Here is an 18,748-nt window from a genome sequence, read left to right on the forward strand (position 1 = left end):
AGTAGGGCAGGTGATCTGTAGTAATACCTTGTGTTATTTAACTATGAAATTTGGCGATTAGAAAAGGCCTTTGAAATTGTAAAACTGAGAGAAATTTGGTGTTAGAAAAGGCCTTTGAAATTGTAAAACTGAGAGAAATTTGGTGTTAGAAAAGGCCTTTGAAATTGTAAAACTGAGAGAAATTTGGTGTTCTGATGCAGTCATTAGTAGAAAATTAACAGGGAAACCCAGGTTTTCTCACTTCTTGTCCAGCTCCTTGTCTTCTTTGCCTTCTTAAGGAAATATGGTATGAACTCACTTTGAAATAGGGCAACCCTTGCTTGAATCTTTGAGTCCATGACTTCTAAGATGTGTCCTTTGGGGCAATTATTTAACCTCTGAGGTCTCAGTTTTCATCTCTGTACAACAGAGATAGTAATGTCTTCACGTGGTTGTGATCACAATTAAATGAGGAAATATGTGAAGTACTGCAGACTGCACCATAGATTCTCCAAAAGTGTTAGGTTCTCCCCCTTTCCCATAGTTTCATATGAGAGCAGAGATGATGTTGTCCACTTACCTTGTATGGTCTATGGTACAACACAAAGAGTACATGCTACAAAAACAATCATTGAGTAAATGCATGATCCAAGAACACGTACACCCCACCCCACCCCCAGCAAAGAATAAAAATTTTCTCCCACTCCCCCACCCAAGCTCCTAAAATGTGACATCTGTTATTTTAATGTCCTTTGTAAATAACTCTGTTAGTTTGCTTTATGAGGTCTACTTTCGAAAGAGACACAAGGAGAGAACTTAGCTGCTTACCATCTCTCTCAAAGTTTCTCACCTGTTGAAGAATCCTCTTCCCTAGGAATTGTTCTGTTTCCTTGAAACCTCTTTAAACTAAGAGAGACCAGATAGCCTTCATACAACAATAAGGAAACGTGAGTCTGTGTACCAATGGACAATTTCTAAGGACAGAGAGAAAGTACTGATGGAGGGAATTTCAACTGTTCAGTGATTCCAGCAATGTCTGTGAACACCCTGTGTGGCCTGGACACAGGACTTGCCCCATAAATATGACAGAGCTGAGAACAAAAGAGAGTAAGCCTGATATTACCTTTAAATTCAGCAGGGGATCAGACCAGCCTCAAGCAGTGTTCCTGGGTTGCTGGGAATAGTTTCAGTGCTCAGAAACACTCCTCCAAGGGATTTTCTTGTCCTCCAGTACCTGAAAAAATTTTGAGAGAACTTTCATTATTTTGAAATTCAGGTTTTTGTCAGTGCCTTTTAGGTCCAATCCTGGTCTTTGTCTCGTACAAGTTGCCAGAGTTAAGTGATTTGGGCTTTACATATGGAAAGTTCATTTTGTTGTGTAATTAATGGGAAGCAGACTTTGGGAAGCTGATGATCCAGGCCCTTATTTATATGAGAGCATATGTCTGTGTTTTGTTTATGACTCACTCTCTTACTCCACTCATTGTAACTTGGGTTTGTTTACACTAACTTTTCCTAGAATCCAAGCCACATGGTATATGAGCCAATAATTTATGGTTTCTAAAAGGGAAAGATGATGAATGAGCTTTTTCCTGTTAAATTGTCAAATCTTAAATTGAGAAGGAGTATTTGCTGTGTTGAGTCTGTCCAAGCGTCTATTTGAAAAAAAAAAAAAAAAAAAGGTAAAGCAATAGAAACAACAACAACAACAAAAACCCCAACCTACTGGTATAGTGCTCACAACTTGAATGTATATATAATTTGCCAAGAGAGCATGTGACCACTCTCCCACAATAAACCATTATAATTCTGATCCAAATGTTCAGCAATGAAAAGACCATTCTTCCCCCCCCCCACCCCTCCTCTGTCTCTGGCTCTGTCTCTCTCGTTTCTGGTGTTACATAATTTATATATAATATGTACATGCCTCCCTTTCCCAGGGGACCCATTGTTTTAATCAATCGGTGGACTTAAATGTTCAAGCTGGTTTTCTTAATGGTGCTAAATAAGTTCCAAACTTGTTTTTGTCATCGAAGCTTCACTTCTCCTATGGGGCGGTTTGGATTTCAGTCTATATTTCACAGTACTTCAGTGCTTTTGGTCATAGCTTGGATACTCCAAACAGTTAGTGGTGCTCTGAGGAGAGTAGGGAATAGCTAAAATATGTGAAGATCTAGTTTAATTTACAGTGATTTGGATCCCCTTCAATAAATCCTTTTCTATTTTACACACAGATTTTACAAAATAGATGGTAAGTGTTGGCTTAGGTTGAGTCATATGGATTCATTCCATTTCAAGTAAGTCAGCTGAGCTTGTGCTGGTCCCCAGTAGGAGGAAGTTGGAACTGAGTGCCTAGCACAGCGCCTGGCACAAAGTGGGCTCAATCCATATTTGTTCTAAGAATAAATAAGAATGGCTAAGATATGGTCCTTGTGCCTTAAGAAAACACAATTTAAGAGAAGAGATAAATGCAGATTAATCCCATAATCTTGAAACAGGACAGACTATGTGAAGTGCTATCAGAGAGATATAAGCAATGTACAGGGGACCAGAAAGATTAACGTTGAAATGAGAGTACTTCATGGCTTTTAGGAAGAGGACTTTATTTGACTGAATTCCAGCTGAAATTGGAAAGCACTGGAACGACATCTAGCATTGTTTTGTTTTGGGTTTTTTTTGTCTTTTTTTTTTTTTTTTTCCCGCTAGGGTAGGAGAATTGCCTCTGGATAAAAGAAAAATGTAAGACTTTTCTTTCCCCACTCCAACATCAGATGCAATATCCTTTCTGGCAGAAATAATAGAGTTGGGCATACACCTGTAGGCTATGCAAAGTTATTGTTTCTGTGGTACATCCATTGTCTACTAACCGGACACAAAAATATATGAAAGTCTAAAGCAATGGGTATAAATTGCTTGCTAGTGTTATGAAGAATTCAGAGATATTTTATTGTATAAATTGACATTTTTTTTTTGAAAAACTTCAATAAAGAGAAAAATAGTAGCAGGCGCTTGAGTCACATGAATCATGCCCAGAAGGGATTAAAGGGAAGGTTGACATGAGGGTATTCAAATTCTCTGGAAACCTCACAAACCTGGGCCCTCTCTGAGAAAACAAAAATAAGATTCCAGACTTTCACAATGGACTAAAACCAATAAAATTAAATTTTGTAGATTTAAATAGAAGGCTTGCATTTAAGCTCAAAAACCAATTCCACATAGCAATGGCCAAGTTTGGTGGCCAAACTTATGAAAGTGTTTAAGAGAGTTAATTGAGCTTCCATTTAATATGAACAAACCGTGTGATATTGTTGCAAAAAAAAAAAAAATGCAGGTTGTTTTGTTGGTTGTCTGTTTTAATGTAGCTCACATTAATAGAACATTAATAGAAGTGTAGTGCCTTATGCATTCATCACTTCATACTTGGAAAATCAGTTCAATTCTGGGCACCAAAATTTAAGGTGGGATTTGTCAGATGATTAAATCTCCAGAGGAAGGTAATCAAAATGGAATATAGCCTAGAAGTTATCTCATATGAGACACAGATGAAGGAATTGAGGATATCTTACCTAGAACAGAGAAGAATTGGAGGTATATAACTATTTTTACAGAATCATATTTATTCTGACGTAAGGGTCCTGCCAAGAATTTAAGAGATTTGTCTGAAGGCAGAGAACTGAGGGGTGAAAAGTCACGATGAGAACTTCATTCTCCTAATGTCCCGGTCAATATGTTTTCTAACAAAACAAACTGTAAACAGACTGTAAACAAAAGTCTGAGTTTTAAGTAAAGAAATGCAATTATTAAGTCCAGTTAGAAAACAAAACATGAATACCAACCATTTGATGTATTTCTTGAAGTTCTAGCACGGTCAATAAGGATTTATTTCATCTGAGCCTAAATATTAAAAATGTGAAAATTTTCATAAGAGCATGTTTGTTAAATTATTCTTTGTTCTTCTAATTTTTTTTCCAAATTTAAAAGAAAAGAAATCTCTCACAATCAAGTATGAACATACATCTACAATAGTTGGAGTATTATATAAGGGATGGTATTTATGGTTAAGGATACTGCTATGCCACATTTGAAAGGAAAGAAAAAAGAAATATAAAGAGCCCTTTGAGAGGGTGCAACCACCCCCGCCGTGTGACCACCTGGCATGCTGTGAGACTCAGCAGATGTAGCGTCAAACTTTTTGGCATTAACTGCATTTCTATCCAGCCTCTCACGTTGTCTAGTCAGTCTGCTAGGGCTTGAGCTACATGCAACATACAAAAGCCAGAGTTGATTGAAACAGAGCGGGGTTAAATGTCCCTAGTATTCCTCAGTTTATGAGTGCCACCACTCACAATTCACTCCTCGCCAAGCCACTCTGACTCTAATAAGTATCACCCCCAGAAAAACTCCCAGAGTTAAAATTCTTCTGTGGATTCATCCTGGGCAATTCCTACTAATAATAGGTACAGTGCACCTTAGAGGCTGATACAGTTGCCCCTGTTTCTAGTTCTCTGATCTCTGAACTCTCTCCCTTCACCCAGCTTTCTCAGGCCAAAGCCCTGGTTCCCTTCCTTAGAGGTTCTCTGTACAACCTGGCAGTGTTCTTATTCATCTTAGTCTCTGCAAATCTTAGTCTCTGGAGACAAGTTACCACTGCCTTTATCTGTCCAAAGCCACTGCTGGTTTGTCCAAAACCCAGGCTCATGAAATGACTGGCATTATTACCCTGTGGTCAGAAAACTCAAGGATTCTGGAAACCTAGGGACCAGGACCACACAACTGCCTTACCAAATAAAGGAGGTCAGCATCAAATCCCATTCCAGAGTCCCATGGATGGGACACTCTTGACTGCCTTGGAATTACATGCAATTCAATTAAAGGTGCTCTAGGGAATAGGAAGATTAATGATATTAGGCTTTGGTTTCTAGGATTTACAATCTGAAATGATCTAGCAGGAAATATTAATCAAGCATCTACTATGAGAAAGGAGCTGTGCTCTTTGTTATGAGGGGTACAAAGAAGAGCCCATGCTGTCTTCAAGAAGCTTTAATGGCTTCTTAGGCCATGCACTCATAGAAAGTTAAATTCCTCTAGGATTAAATACTGCATGAATGAAGTCTTCAAGAGTCTAGAAAAACACAGGAAAACTTTAAAGCAGTTCAAATTTTTGATCATGAAGTGATATTGGTAACATAATTTTGAACAGTTACCCCATGTAAATACATATTTAGAATATGTGTACTCATCTTTTAAAATGTAAACCTGAAAAGGTGAGATAAATCTGAAATAAATAATATTCTTAAAATAAACTTAAATTTCATTTAACTGTATTATTAATGAAACAAATTTTATACTAATATTAATATTTTTAATAATGTTCAGAGAGGACCAAGTGATTGAGTTTGAATACTTCTTTTTGAAAATCTTGGGGTTTTTTTAACACTTGTGATTAAGCAATTTGAAGGTCTCATTTCAAATTCAGTTTGTTTCAAAACTTGTTAGTAGATGTTATAGGTTAAAAGGATATTTCACATAAACGTAGATCCAAAAGGAGAAAGTGTATCATTTTGCTTAAAACATAATACTATTTTTTTCAATCCCGTCCATCAATTAAGCAAAGGTTTTTTTTGTTGAAATTCAACTAACCAACTTCCTTTATTAACAGTCAGATGGTCTTGCATTTCAAAAGACATTGCATTTTTTTAATGAGTTCAAATCTCTGAAACCCTTCATTTGGAAGTTAACTCTGTTTACAAGATTTTTTAATTTGCATATTTAAGGATGTTATAGGTTATAATATTTACAGCAACAAAATTGTCAAAAATGGAAACATTTCCAATCAATTTAAAAAATGCTGTCGCCATAGTATGAGTTTGCTTCTAAAAGCAGTTACTTTCTTGCCCATTTTGCCCTAAAAGGACATTAAGCATTTTTTTGTTTTTTTAACAACTGCCAGGTAACATTACAGACAGCCCACTGACAGCACTGAGAAAGTGAAAGCATTTAGAACACTTCTCTCAAAGTAGAAGAAAATTGCCAAATTTGTCTTTGAAAATAGCAACTCTTTTATACAGTTTGCTGCAAGGTAACCAATAAAACTCTCTGTGGTATATAACATATTTCATGGATATTCCTGACCTCATTACAAAGTATTTTTATTTTTTGTTAAAGTTTTTTTTATTGTTTAAAGATCTTAATTTTCTAAACCATGTTCAGGACCTGACAACACCTGAAGGGAATAAACTGATGGGATGCCATCAGCCCCTTGAATGCATGTGGTCTCTTCTTTTTCCAGGAACCTCATGCCCAACAGTGACAGGTGACACATCGTGCAGCCCAAATAAGGGCATCACCCACCATCGCTCCATATAGTAAGCATTAGAATGCTTAATTTAGTTCTTATTTTTCAGATAAGATATAACTAATATAAATTAAAATAATGTATATAATTATATATTATATAAAAATTTATATATAATAAAGTTAAATACATCAAATTTATATATTTTTACATATATATGTACATATATTTACATAAAATATATATTATAAAATATATTTTATATATTTTATATAGTTATATAAAAATATTATTATATAAAATAGTTTATACAATAATATGTTTTTCTTGCAGCCCACTTTCCTCCTTGGGAACATGCACCCCACTTGAGAGGCTGCCAATTTAGAACAGTATCAGATCTGGAGAGGCAGAGGGGAGCACCCACACGTAAACACGCAGCTGCACACCCACTGCTTTACCTCTCCATCAGTCAAACTGCTCCTCACCTCCTACCTTCACTTTTCCCACGGAGAAATGTGAAATAGGAGCAACACAAAGACCAGGGTCTCCTAAGCCACTGCAGCTGAGATGGAATGTTCTTTCACAATAAACCCCTAAGAGGAGGCTGCCATTTAATAGTCAAGCAGTTACTGTGCATTAAACAAGCTAGTCACATTTTCAAAGAAACCCCAAACTGTATTAAGGTGACTTTAAGAACAGAATGGAAGTACCATTCTATCGTGACAAATGCCCCACATCTGCTAACACTTAATTCTAAATTATGGCTTTCAAATTGGAAAGCAGTGGTATATAGCATGTGTGCTGATGACTGGCAGTGACTCTGATGTGCCCTGCCCACCAGAAGCCTCACCAGCCAAGGCAACTTGCCATCTTTTTCAAACGAGCTTTTAAGGCCAGGACACAAAGGTTAATTTAAATTCTAAGGAAGAAGGAAAAAAGATTGCTTGCCAAGGCAAGTTGCTTCATATATCCCATTAGAAAATAAAAAGCAGCATTTGGAAAACAAGATCATTATTGAGTTAAGTACAAAAGTATCCAAAAAATGCACATTTTCATGGGAGAACATTAAACAATTGAATTCCCTTGAACTTGTATTTGCTGCCCATGTACTACATACCAGATCTTGTACTGCTGTGTGAATAACTGGGAGTACAGAGGGAAGACATGGCCTTTGCCTTTGAAGAATCTTCTAAGTATCAGCATACAAAGCAATTCACACTGCAGCTCTGTGCCTTGACTGAGGCTGATGGTTCTCCAGCCCTGTCCACCTGGAGGGCAACTCCACTCCGGGCAGTTCAGCGGTCCCCAATATTTCTCTACCTTCCCAATTCAAACAGCAAGAAAAATTCTAATTAGTCTAGAGATAAATTTGCCTCCCTCTCTGACCCATCCAAAACTTTATAAAACTACAATGTGTCTTGCACATGGGCAAAGTCTCCAAACCATTAGCACCTATTTCTTAGGAAGCTGCTATACAGCTAAGCCTCATTAGCCCTTATCTTGCTCACAGTGCTTACATGACATCTATATAAAGTCAGTGTGCAAAAGCAGTGATAAGTCCAGTGTTTGATTATCATAAAAGAAGTAGCAAAATCAACAAACGCTGATGAGCCAATCATGTGATAATGGGAGCAAAGGGAAAATCTAGATCTGGACCAAAACCAACTCAATCATTTGCATGGCAATTTTAAGTACAGAAAAAGTCTACAAGATGATTTGCATTGCAGAGTTACGAAGAAATGAATTCATATTTTGCCTTGGCCACTCATAATTATTCTTTAAGGCTAACAAAGAACAGGCAAGATATAGGACAATTATAGGAAGGAGAGCAAATATGGAATCAATCTTGGTGCAAGAGCCCAGAAATTACTGTCTAATAATGAAACAATTTGAAGAGAGAAAAATCTGTTAACATTTAGAGGAACAGTGAAATCATAAGCAGTAAGGAGAAAGATTTGTGAATATCAAACCCTGCCAAGTCCAAAGCCCTCCTCTCCACCACACTACGATTTCAAAATTATTAGATGAAATACATGTCTTAGAAAGCCACCTCACTCTTGGTAAGGCAATAGATAATGAATATAGGTAAGAATTATAGCAATCTTTAAATACAGAAGCATCTAGTCTAACTGTTCAGTGTAATAGATGAAGAAAGAGAGACCCAGAGGGGCTAAGAGGTTCATTCTAGTTCAGCTTGGTTTCCAGCTGTCCCTGCCCAGAGCCCTTCCTACTGACCTGCACTCTGGTGCTGTTCACACACGAAGTAATGAGCCTACACTGAAAATTTGGATAATACACACAGGACAAAATAAAATTCAGATGTTCAGTAGATGTGAAACCCCTCAAAAATTGTAATGTGAAAAGAAAGAGGGATATTGAGTCTTAACACCTGAGGCCATCAGCGGAGATTGGACCATGACATATGTTTATGCAGTTGGTCACAACATAAAACCCAGAGTGCTCATTCATTCTTCCCTCCCATTCAGCCAGGAGGGTAGCTACCAGCAGGAGTTTTCTAGGGAGGTTATGCATGCCCTTTACTGAGGACATTTCTTATTCTTCTAAAATTATTTAGGTGAAATAGAGCCCAAGAATATGAAAACCAGAGCACCCCCCCCACCCCCCGCCAGTCCTAAGATCCTGAGAAAGATGTTTTACTGACACTAATCATTTATATTTTTTTAACCATGTATTATGGAATTAGCAAGTATATACCAAAGTAGCAGAATAGCATAATAAGCCTCTGTGTACTCATCACTCAGCTTCAACATAATCAACTCATTTCAATCTTGTTTTAGGAATACTTCCACTCCCCTCCTCCCTCCCTTATTATTTTGAAGCCAGTCCCAGATGATATCATATGATTTCATCTATTAATAATTTAGTATGTATTTCTAAAAGACAGGTACTTTGAAAAATGATCACAGTGCAATTATCACACCTAAGAAAGTTAGCAATGATTATATAATATCAAGAAACACCCAGACATTATTCAAATTTCCATGAATTTATAAAATATCTCTTTTGACAGTTTGTTTAAATTGGTATCCAAATATGATCATTTTATCTCTTCTCTCTTTTAGTTTACAGTTCCACCCTCCCCCCCAACCTCTCAACTTATTTGTTGAAGGCACCAGGTTGTTTGCCCTGAGCTTCCCACAGTCTGTGCTTTACTGAATGGATCTCGGTGTGTCCTCTGTATTCCGTGGTACTTAGGTCTAGAGCTGAGCTGCCCATTATGGTAGCCACTAACCACATGTAGCTATTTAACTTTAAATTAAACTAAATTTAGAGTCAATTCCTCAATCACTTGCCATATGTCAGGTGCCCAGTAGCCACATGTGGCTAGTGGCTGCTGTATGGGACAGCATAGATATAGATCAGTTCCACGACTGCAGAATTTCTATAGGACAACGCTACTCTAGAGGCTTAATAAAGTCCCGTAAGGTAGCTCTGGAGGGAAGAAATGTTGAAATCTCATCCACCCAGTCTTTGACTCACAGTTAATCTGCACTGGGGTCACTTTAAACCTTCATGTCTGGATATTGAAAACGAAATAAAAATTCAAGGGATCTGTGTGTTTCTAAATTTACATAAATGGTACGCTTACAAATACTTTTGTTATTTGTTTTTTTCAAGTTTTTTTTTTTTTAGATTTAACCATGTTGATATATTTATATGTATTTTATTCCTTTTAACAGACGTGTATACAATATTCCATTGTTTGAATGTATCGCAGTGCTTCATTATCTTTTTAATTAATATTTATATTGTTTTAAGTCTTCTGTAACATACACTGAGCTTCAGGGAATGACCTTGGCCTCCTGTTACATATGAGCAAAAGAGGTGACCTGGCCTTGGGATCTCTGGGGCATTGGGCACGCGCATCTTCAACTCTAGTAGTTATTGCCCAATCACTCTCCAAAATGATTCTGTCAATTTGCTCTCCTGCCAAAACTCTGCAAGTGTTCCTACTTCCTTACAGAATTATACATATTAGGTAGTTTCAGACTTTTAATTTTTACCAATATGGGTTCACATATATGCAGTAAAAGTACAAATTCAAGCAGGGAAAGGAAAGGAAATGGAATTGCTGATGGAGCACTGACTTAACTGACTCTATAATGTTTTCTTGCTTAAAAAAAAAATAAAGCATATATGGCAAAAAGTTAATGTTTATTAAATGTGAATGGTGGGTACAAAAGAGTTGGTTATGATATTTTTAGTATTGTTTGGTAGGTTTACAGTACTCAGAATAAATGTTTATTTCATAATCATTTTTCAATGCAAGGGCCTAATAAAAAATTATGCAGCATATAACAAATTATTGAATATGGAATTATCTACTAGGTTCCTTTTTGTTTGTTTGACATTTCATGCTAAAAAAAAAAAAAAAAGTACTGAGAAGAAATATCCATTGGTTGTATTTGCCCCAAATGATCTCCAGCTCAGCTCACGGAGTTTTCCAGTCAAGCTTTACTCAGTCAGACATTGCCAACTAATTGCCCAAAATGATTTACTTTGTACCTGCATGCTGTATTATGTGTCACATAGCATTTTCTTCTCTTTGGATGATATAAACTAAAAAGAAGGTAAACTGCAAGTGGAACTTTTATTTGGAATAATGCCAAAAGTTTTGTGGGGTATTTCTGACTAGTTTTCATTTCCTCATGAACTCTGTGGACAAGGTAAATGGCTTAGCTCTGACATGGAGACCTGCTCTTAGTGTCACTATATTTGCAATGGTCGATTTAAAAATCCAAACTAAAACTCCTTTAGAGAAGAATATGATTATAAGGCAGCAACAATCAGTGTAATTCATCAGTGGAGAAACAGTTTTTAAATCCCTTCCATGTACAAGGCACCATGCTATGCCCTGTGAGGGACATAAAGACCAACAAAAGTCGGTCTCTGCATCTGAAAACTTAAAATCAAGCAAGCTTTTCCTTTTACAACACTAAGTACAAAAATTTTATTTTTGTAGCCAGAAGCTCACTCTGGCTTTGTTCTATTTTGATCTTTATAACTTATTTTAAAGATTGCTCAGTAGTTATTCATTGCACAGTAAGTCTCACAATGACCTTTGGCCAAAAGCAGTACCATTTTGGCCTGTCCTGTGAAACTCAGAGCTTCCCACTCCATGAAACTTGTGGCATAAATAACTTCAAATAAACCCTTCTGGGAGATCTGTGTCGGGCACAACATGAGAGAGAAATGGGGAAAAGCAGGGAAAGAACCAAGCAGGAGTGCCCAAGAGTAAGTGACAGCAGTGTCTTTGTTTTCAGCATTTTTTCCTCATCTCCCTTAAGATATTTATTCTGCTTGTCCACTAGTAGTTGAAAAAGTATGGGATGACACAACAAACCACGATGCTAAAATGAAACACATTTGTTTTTAGGCCTGCAACGTTTCGTAGGGTTGACGACAACTACATGGGCTTTTTTGGGGATGAGCATTTAGTGTAAATCACAGCAGCAAAGCACTAAAGACACATTTCTTAAGCTTATAAGTAGCCAGAGGGAGGAGCCAGTGTGAAGATGGCTTATCAGGATGTGTGTGAGTGCCTGTGTATATGTGTGTATACACATGTATGTACACGTTTGCCTCTAGTGAACAATACAAGGAGAAAGAATGATCTAAAGGAGGAAAGGTCTGCTACGTCTTGAAGCCATTCACACTTTATGGTGTCTGAACTTCAAAATGAAGCAGTTCTGAAGGCTATTTAGTAGCGGCAGTACAGGAATTCCTGCGACTAGAAGTTTGGCTCATAAAATAGAGAAGCATCTGGCCACCAGGACATGAAAAGAGCTCCTTGCAAACAACAGCCCGGTAGCATGGGTGTAAATGATTCAGAAACACCTGGCTGGTATTTCCCTTGGGGTTTCCAGAAGATGAACTAGTTAAGAAAGACTTGGTCAATTGGACATCATCAGGCAAGCTGACAAGTCCAGACCATTGGGGGAAAAATTAGAGAGATGGGATCATCCCAAATTGAGTGTTCCTGAAAAGTATCCTCCCTCTGTCATTGGAGGAGGGTTAGAAATATAATAGGTTCGGTTAGATATTCTAGTTCAGGTCAAGGCACCTCTTTTTCGAGGCTGACGGTACAAATGAATGATCCAGATTGCTTGATCCAGAGGGCTGCTTGTCATTTTTTCTATTCAGCATCTTTTACAGAAAGATGAAGTATAGCCTAATGCTAAATTGAATTAGATCAAATGTCAAAGGGCTGAATAAAAAATAAAAGCTATGATAGGAGAAAGTAATGGGAGAATTTATATTGTGATTCTGACATTGATTTCCATGGTAGATCTTCCTACATGGTGTGAGCCTTAGTTTCCAAACTTAAAAATGGGAACAAGTGTATTTCATGGGATTGTTGTAGAGACTGAAATAATGAAATGCTTTGTACACATAATATTCAACCCATGTTTATTTTTATTATTTTTAATTTTAATAAAGGAAAAAGAAGAAATAGTGGGTACCGAGTCATAGTTATAGCATTAATTTTCCATAATCTTCATAGCCAAATATAATGCCAGCTGTCACTAAAAAGACTAGGTTTAAGGCAGTCTGCATCCTGTAATCAATTTCTTCTCTCTTCCCTTCCCGCAGCCAGCTCCTCCCTGAAGAAGCGATTCAAGCGGCGGGAGATCGAAGCCATCCAGTGCGAGGTGCGGAAGATGTGCAACTACACCAAGATTCTGTCCACCAAGAAGAACCTGGACCACGTGAACAAGATCCTGAAGGCCAAGCGGCTGCAGAGACAATCAAAGACAGGCAACAACTTCGTCAAGAAGAGGAGAGGGCGTCCCCGGAAGCAGCCCACGCAGTTCGATGAGGACTCCAGAGACCAAATGCCGGTGCTGGAAAAATGCATCGACCTTCCCAGCAAAAGGGGTCAGAAGCCGAGCCTGAGCCCGCTCGTCTTGGAGCCGGCCGCCAGCCAAGACACCATCATGGCCACCATCGAGGCGGTCATCCACATGGCCCGGGAGGCGCCTCCCCTGCCACCGCCGCCGCCCCCGCCCCTCCCGCCGCCGCCGCCGCCGCCGCCGCCACCCCCGCCGCCCCCTCTGCCCAAGACCCCCAGAGGAGGCGGGAAGAGGAAACACAAACCCCAGCCTGCGGCCCAGCCCCCGCAGCAGCCGCCCCCGCAGCAGCCCCTTCCCCAGGAAGAGGAGGTGAAGGCCAAAAGGCAGAGGAAGTCTCGAGGGAGTGAGAGCGATGTCCTTCCCTAGGGTGGGCCTGGGCGTCAGAACCTGGGGCTGGAGAGACTGACGCGTTGGAAGTGCAGGGAGCCGGGGCTGGGTCCGAATGCCCTTCTCTCCCGAAGCTGGGCAGGCAGACTCGGGCCAGATGACGGGGTTGAGCCTTCAGGAGCTCTTGGGAAAGCAAAGCAGGGGAACGTCTTCAAAAGAAGTGTGTCTGTGCTTTACAGCAGTTCCCGGCCAAGGGGCACTTCAGTATGGCTAGATCCTTGACAGGCAGCACGAGACCCATCAGGGAGGAGAAGGATGGTGGTGCTCTCCGACAGCCGCCAGACCTCCCGCATCCAAGGTGCGCCCTTGATTCCGTTGCATTTGCTGGCCAGGAAAATTGAAAGGGGAACGCCCTCAATTAGGAAACATTCCAAGGGGAGAAAAGCCGCAAATTTCTCAGCTGGCTTTGTTGTAAGCCACTTTCATTTAATTGGTTTTTATTTCTTTTGGTTTTTCAAGCTCGGCTAGGCTTTGGGGCACCAACATCACCTTCAGGTGACCTGAATCTTTATGTTAACAACACAGTTTCTCAGAGGGACTCATGTCATCAGAGGGTGGAATTGTAGTGATAGGCAACCTTAGACATGCATCCATATTCTTCTGTGTGTCTCCTCTATTACACATACACTGATTTTTAGAATCATCTGTTCCTACTTTTTCTTTGCCCATTGTACTTCCATATACCTTTTCGTTAACTTACTTGCTGCCTTCTTTAACTTGGTACACACCTAAATAATGTAAACCTTACCTGTGTTGTAACGTTCACCCTTGGCATGCTGTCCCAAGGAATTTGGCTTTGAATTTCAGTCATTGTGAAACAAATACTTAGTATCGATAGAGCCTCTTAAAAATAAGTGATTTAGAGCAGCCGAAGATACGTTGACCCAGGTGTCAACCAGGTTATTTTTATACTTAAAACATATCAGCAAAGAATAGGCAGAATAAAATGGTTTTAATGCCCCATAGAAAATGGAATAGCTGACAAATCACCAAAAATTGAAACCCCAGACCCACCAGAAAGACAAGTGTCTAGCAATGCCTTGGTATGTGGATTTTTTTTTTTTATACAAGTAACTATCAAAGGTCATTGAAAAAAGGGAACAGAAAGACAATAGAAGTACATTGTCTCTTTTCATAAAAGCAAATGGGAGTAAGTGTTCTTATCTGGGAAAAAAAAAAAAAAAAATGCTCAAAGGGTGTCACCACTCCAATAGTATCACGCCACCTTGGACAAAGTATCCAAGTTGTGGTTGCCTTAATAAACTGAAACATTTTGTACATAATGTAATTATAAATCTATCAGTCTGCATGGATGCAAACTGTGTGTGACAAATCGTCTTTTAAATGGTCAGTTTCGACTGTACATTTCTCATCCAAGTTGTACTCTAGCCATTGGTTTAGCGTGGACAGATATTCCGTCTCTATTATCCACCTCCACAGCCCAAGTTAAACATGTTAAGAAACTCAGAATGAATATGAAGTCATTCCATTGCCATAGATGTTTTCTAAAAGTCAGATGTGGAAATTTCAAAGTATTTTCAATTTCCTCCCTCACTCCTCCCCTTACCTTTCCTAAGACATCAAATACCTGGTATGATAGATTATAAAAAGAGAGACACTGAGAGACAGAATTAAATTTTCTAATGGGAATTAGAATATCTGGTTTACCTCCAAATTAAGTTTCTTTACAGGAAGTTGCAAATGGCAGGAAATCATATTATTACTTCAGAACACAACATTATTTCCTTAGAGAAAGAAGGATTTTTGTTGGGAACATAGGAGAATAAGGGATGGGTTATCTATGGGAGTAAACTTTAAAATCCCAAGTTAATATGCTTGCAAACATCAGTGCTCTGTCATGGCACCACCAGTTGGTTGAAATTACCCACAGAGTCATCCTGTTCTGCACTGTCACCACAGACTTCACATCATGTGCTGCCACTAGGTCAGTTGCATTTAATCCCAGCAATATGTAAGTTTAAAGGAGTGCATTCTCCTGTTCTTCAAAGCTTATATCATAGATACTCAGTTTGTGACCTAGGTTGACCTTTGGCATTTCATACAGGTTGAACAGCAAAATCAAACCCACCACTTTCAATTTGTCATTCCCAAGCCATGTCTGAGTGGTTCCAAAGTCACTCAAGAGGAAGGTTTAAATTAGCCCCACGCACCCCACCATTGCTATGAAAGAGCAACCATTTTCATTCCAATTAGGCCATAAAGTGGTTTCTCCCTTGTTGGATTTTGAAAATAATTGATTTCATTCTTTCTTTTGCCCCTCTTCCTTCCAGTGTTGTACTCTTTCCCAACCCAAATCTGTGAGCAGACTAAATCTTCCTGCAGAGGGGAATAAGCTGGCACTCCCTAAGCTTCTTAAGGAAGGACCTAAAGCTTAATTGGCATTAACCTCTAGTAGGTGAGAAATTTCAAATAACTGTAGGATACATTAGAATTTCCAAACCAGCGAAAGGTATTCCAGGAGAGATACAGCAGACTTGCACCTTATACATAAATTCAGTTCTACAGTTGTCATGTGAGTCAAATGCAAATCCTCTACATTTATGATCCTAAGGATAGATTGGAAAACTGCAGAGGAGCAAAACTGAGACAGGCTAACCCGCTGTTTGGAGATGGAAGCAAGTCCAGTCACCTGCAGGGCTTCCCCTCTTTCCCATCAAGCTCCTCCCTCAGTATCACATTACTTTTATTTTTTCTTTTGCTTTCCATTAACCTAACCCATCTTATTAGTATGACCATTTCCTCATTTTCTAACTACCCACTTTGCATTAGCCTCTCCTCTCCTGTCCAGACTCAACATTGGGCCAGTCTCGTTTCACATCTGGCTGGTTGCAGAACAAGGATGAGAACCCAGCTCTCCTGATCCACGTTGTGGAGGTCTCTAGCCACCCAACACTGCCTTCTGTGGCTGCATATTTATTTAGAGAAAATGTCATTTGGGATGCATGAAGCTCCATAAACAGATCCAAAAGTATTTCATAATAAGAGAAATTCCTTTGTTTTCTTTTCTGTTTCCTGGAATACTTGCCTTCAGCAAGCAGGCATGAACCCACTTATAGGGAATCTGATTAGGGGTGAGCAAAGAATGAAATCTGTATAAAAACCACCTTGAAGGTGATGATGGGTCTCTGATCCACCTTCCTAAGTGGCTGGGGAGCCACTTGCTTTTCAGCCCCTCATCTCAAACGAGAGGAACAGAGTTTAACTTCCTCTAACAGCACTGCTCCGGCAACAGCCCGAGGAAGACGGGTCAAAGGAAAGGAGGGCGTGTCTGGGCTGGCTCGTGACCTGGCAGGCCTGGGACTCAACAGCCACTGACAGCCCCGACTAGGTGACTGAGGGCCGACAGGTTTAGCCTGTTAACTTGGCTGCTGTCCGGAGTGGGAGGCCACGGTCGACGGCAGTCGGAGTTTGCGTTCTGGGCATTGCTGGGTCTATAAATATGATAAGCAAGTGGTGACAGAATTATAGTATAAGGTGATGTACTACATGGAGATCATAAAGGATTTGGTTTTAGGACTTAAGTAGAAAATCCCACTCCTACAGCTTATTACCCGACAATATTCAGATAATGAGCTTTTGGAGAATATTTTTTCCCTACCACTAGGAAGATTTACCTGGGAACTGTCTAAAGTCTATACATATATTTCCAAAGCCTTTAAATGCCAACTGTAGCATGGAGAGGGGGGGTGGGTGGCAGAAGCCGAAATGCCTCAAAAGCCATTTAAGTGTTACATTGCAGGATTTTCAGTCCTTCACATTATGTAAAAGTAGATAAATATAGACATTATTCTCAACACTACCCTATAGTATCACAATGGTCCAAATGCCAGAGCTTACAGATAATGTCATCACAGTGCCTAGAAACTCGAACTGTAATATACCGTAGCATTTTCTTGGAGTTTTTTAAAGTTTCTTTCCATGATACCAGGCTCCCCCTGCCTCTTGTTTCTTGGAGGGTTTGCCCTACTGATGAGTCTGCCTCCCTTCTTGGACTCAGTCACTTGGGGAACAGTCTTAGAAGCACATATCAACCAAGGAAGAAACTTCCTGGATATCTCTTGCCCACTTGCCCAGGTATAATAAACACTAAAGGGGGGAAAATTGAAAAGAGCTGCCACTGGTCAACACAGAAGGGCAGTTCCAGCTTAGGTTGGTGTCTTTCTTTTTCTTCCTTTTTTAAAAAAAATCTATTTCTTAAATAATAAATGCACATGATGTGTTAAATATGTATATATATATTTCAAAAGAAAAAAGTGGGGCACAAGATTGTCTTACAAGTCGTGCTGGCTAATTTTTAGTTTGTATTCATAAGTGGTTTTTAAAAGCCTTTTTTAAAGTGTAATTTGCATGTTCTACTTTGATTGTATGTAAACATATTTTAGAACAAAAAATGTATTTGTATTTTATTGAATATAGAGGCAAGAAAAATTGTACATTGTTTGAAATGTTCTTTTTGTAACAGTTTTTATTCATAAAGCATTTTTGTACATTTAAAATGAACATGGACTTGCTGTTATTTGAGGCGTAGATACATCTGGCATGCTTTACTGTCATGCTCCTCCATGGTCTTAGATGTTGGGTTTTAAACATTTTTTCTAAAAGAAAGCTCAGTCTTTTTCGCTACCAGATCAGGTTAGCACAGTATAGAGCACTTAACTATTAAAAAAAAAAAGTTAATCCTATTCATATGTTATTCATTGTGTGAAATTAAAGACATTCAATTCAGTCTAACATGAGTTGTGAATTCTTTTGTTTTATTTTCCATCTGGTTCACATCACTAAGGAGTTTAATAGCATTTGGGGGTCTTTGCTCACACCAACTGGATATAGAATCATTGAGAAAATTCTTGCCAAATTTCTGCCTTTTGTATGATTCTGGGAAGTACATTGTGAGCAAGATTTGAGTCTGATTTACAGGGTTACTGTTCAGAATATATTACACCTGGACATAAAGCCAAGATTGATTCAAAGAACCAGTCAGAACTCTGCTGAAAGCAATCCAAATGTAGTGTAAGATGTTGGAGACCCATCCTATCCTAAAATTTTAGAAGAACATTATGGTTGGGGGTTAAGGCCTTCTTACTAAATATCCCATGTTGTTTGATAGCTGAAGGGTGGATCTCTGGCTGGCCTTAAAATTTGACTGGAGTGTTAGGAAAGGCTATTTAATCAACCACCGGCAGTTACTGAT

General features: G+C 39.0%; 1 protein-coding gene across 2 annotated transcripts in view; it reads left to right on the forward strand.

The window, feature by feature from the left end:
- The window catches only part of SETBP1 (SET binding protein 1), a 376,231-nt gene extending 357,949 nt beyond the window's left edge, over nucleotides 1-18,282 (forward strand). For both annotated transcript variants that reach the window (XM_068563171.1, XM_068563172.1), the window contains exon 6: nucleotides 12,890-18,282. In XM_068563171.1, the coding sequence (XP_068419272.1) occupies nucleotides 12,890-13,515 (626 nt within the window). In that variant the 3' untranslated portion in view covers nucleotides 13,516-18,282. The remainder of the gene's footprint in view (nucleotides 1-12,889) is intronic.
- The last annotated feature ends 466 nt before the right edge of the window (nucleotides 18,283-18,748 follow it).

The sequence above is a fragment of the Eschrichtius robustus genome, chromosome 14, assembly GCF_028021215.1.
Source record: "Eschrichtius robustus isolate mEscRob2 chromosome 14, mEscRob2.pri, whole genome shotgun sequence".
Classification (NCBI taxonomy): domain Eukaryota; kingdom Metazoa; phylum Chordata; class Mammalia; order Artiodactyla; family Eschrichtiidae; genus Eschrichtius; species Eschrichtius robustus.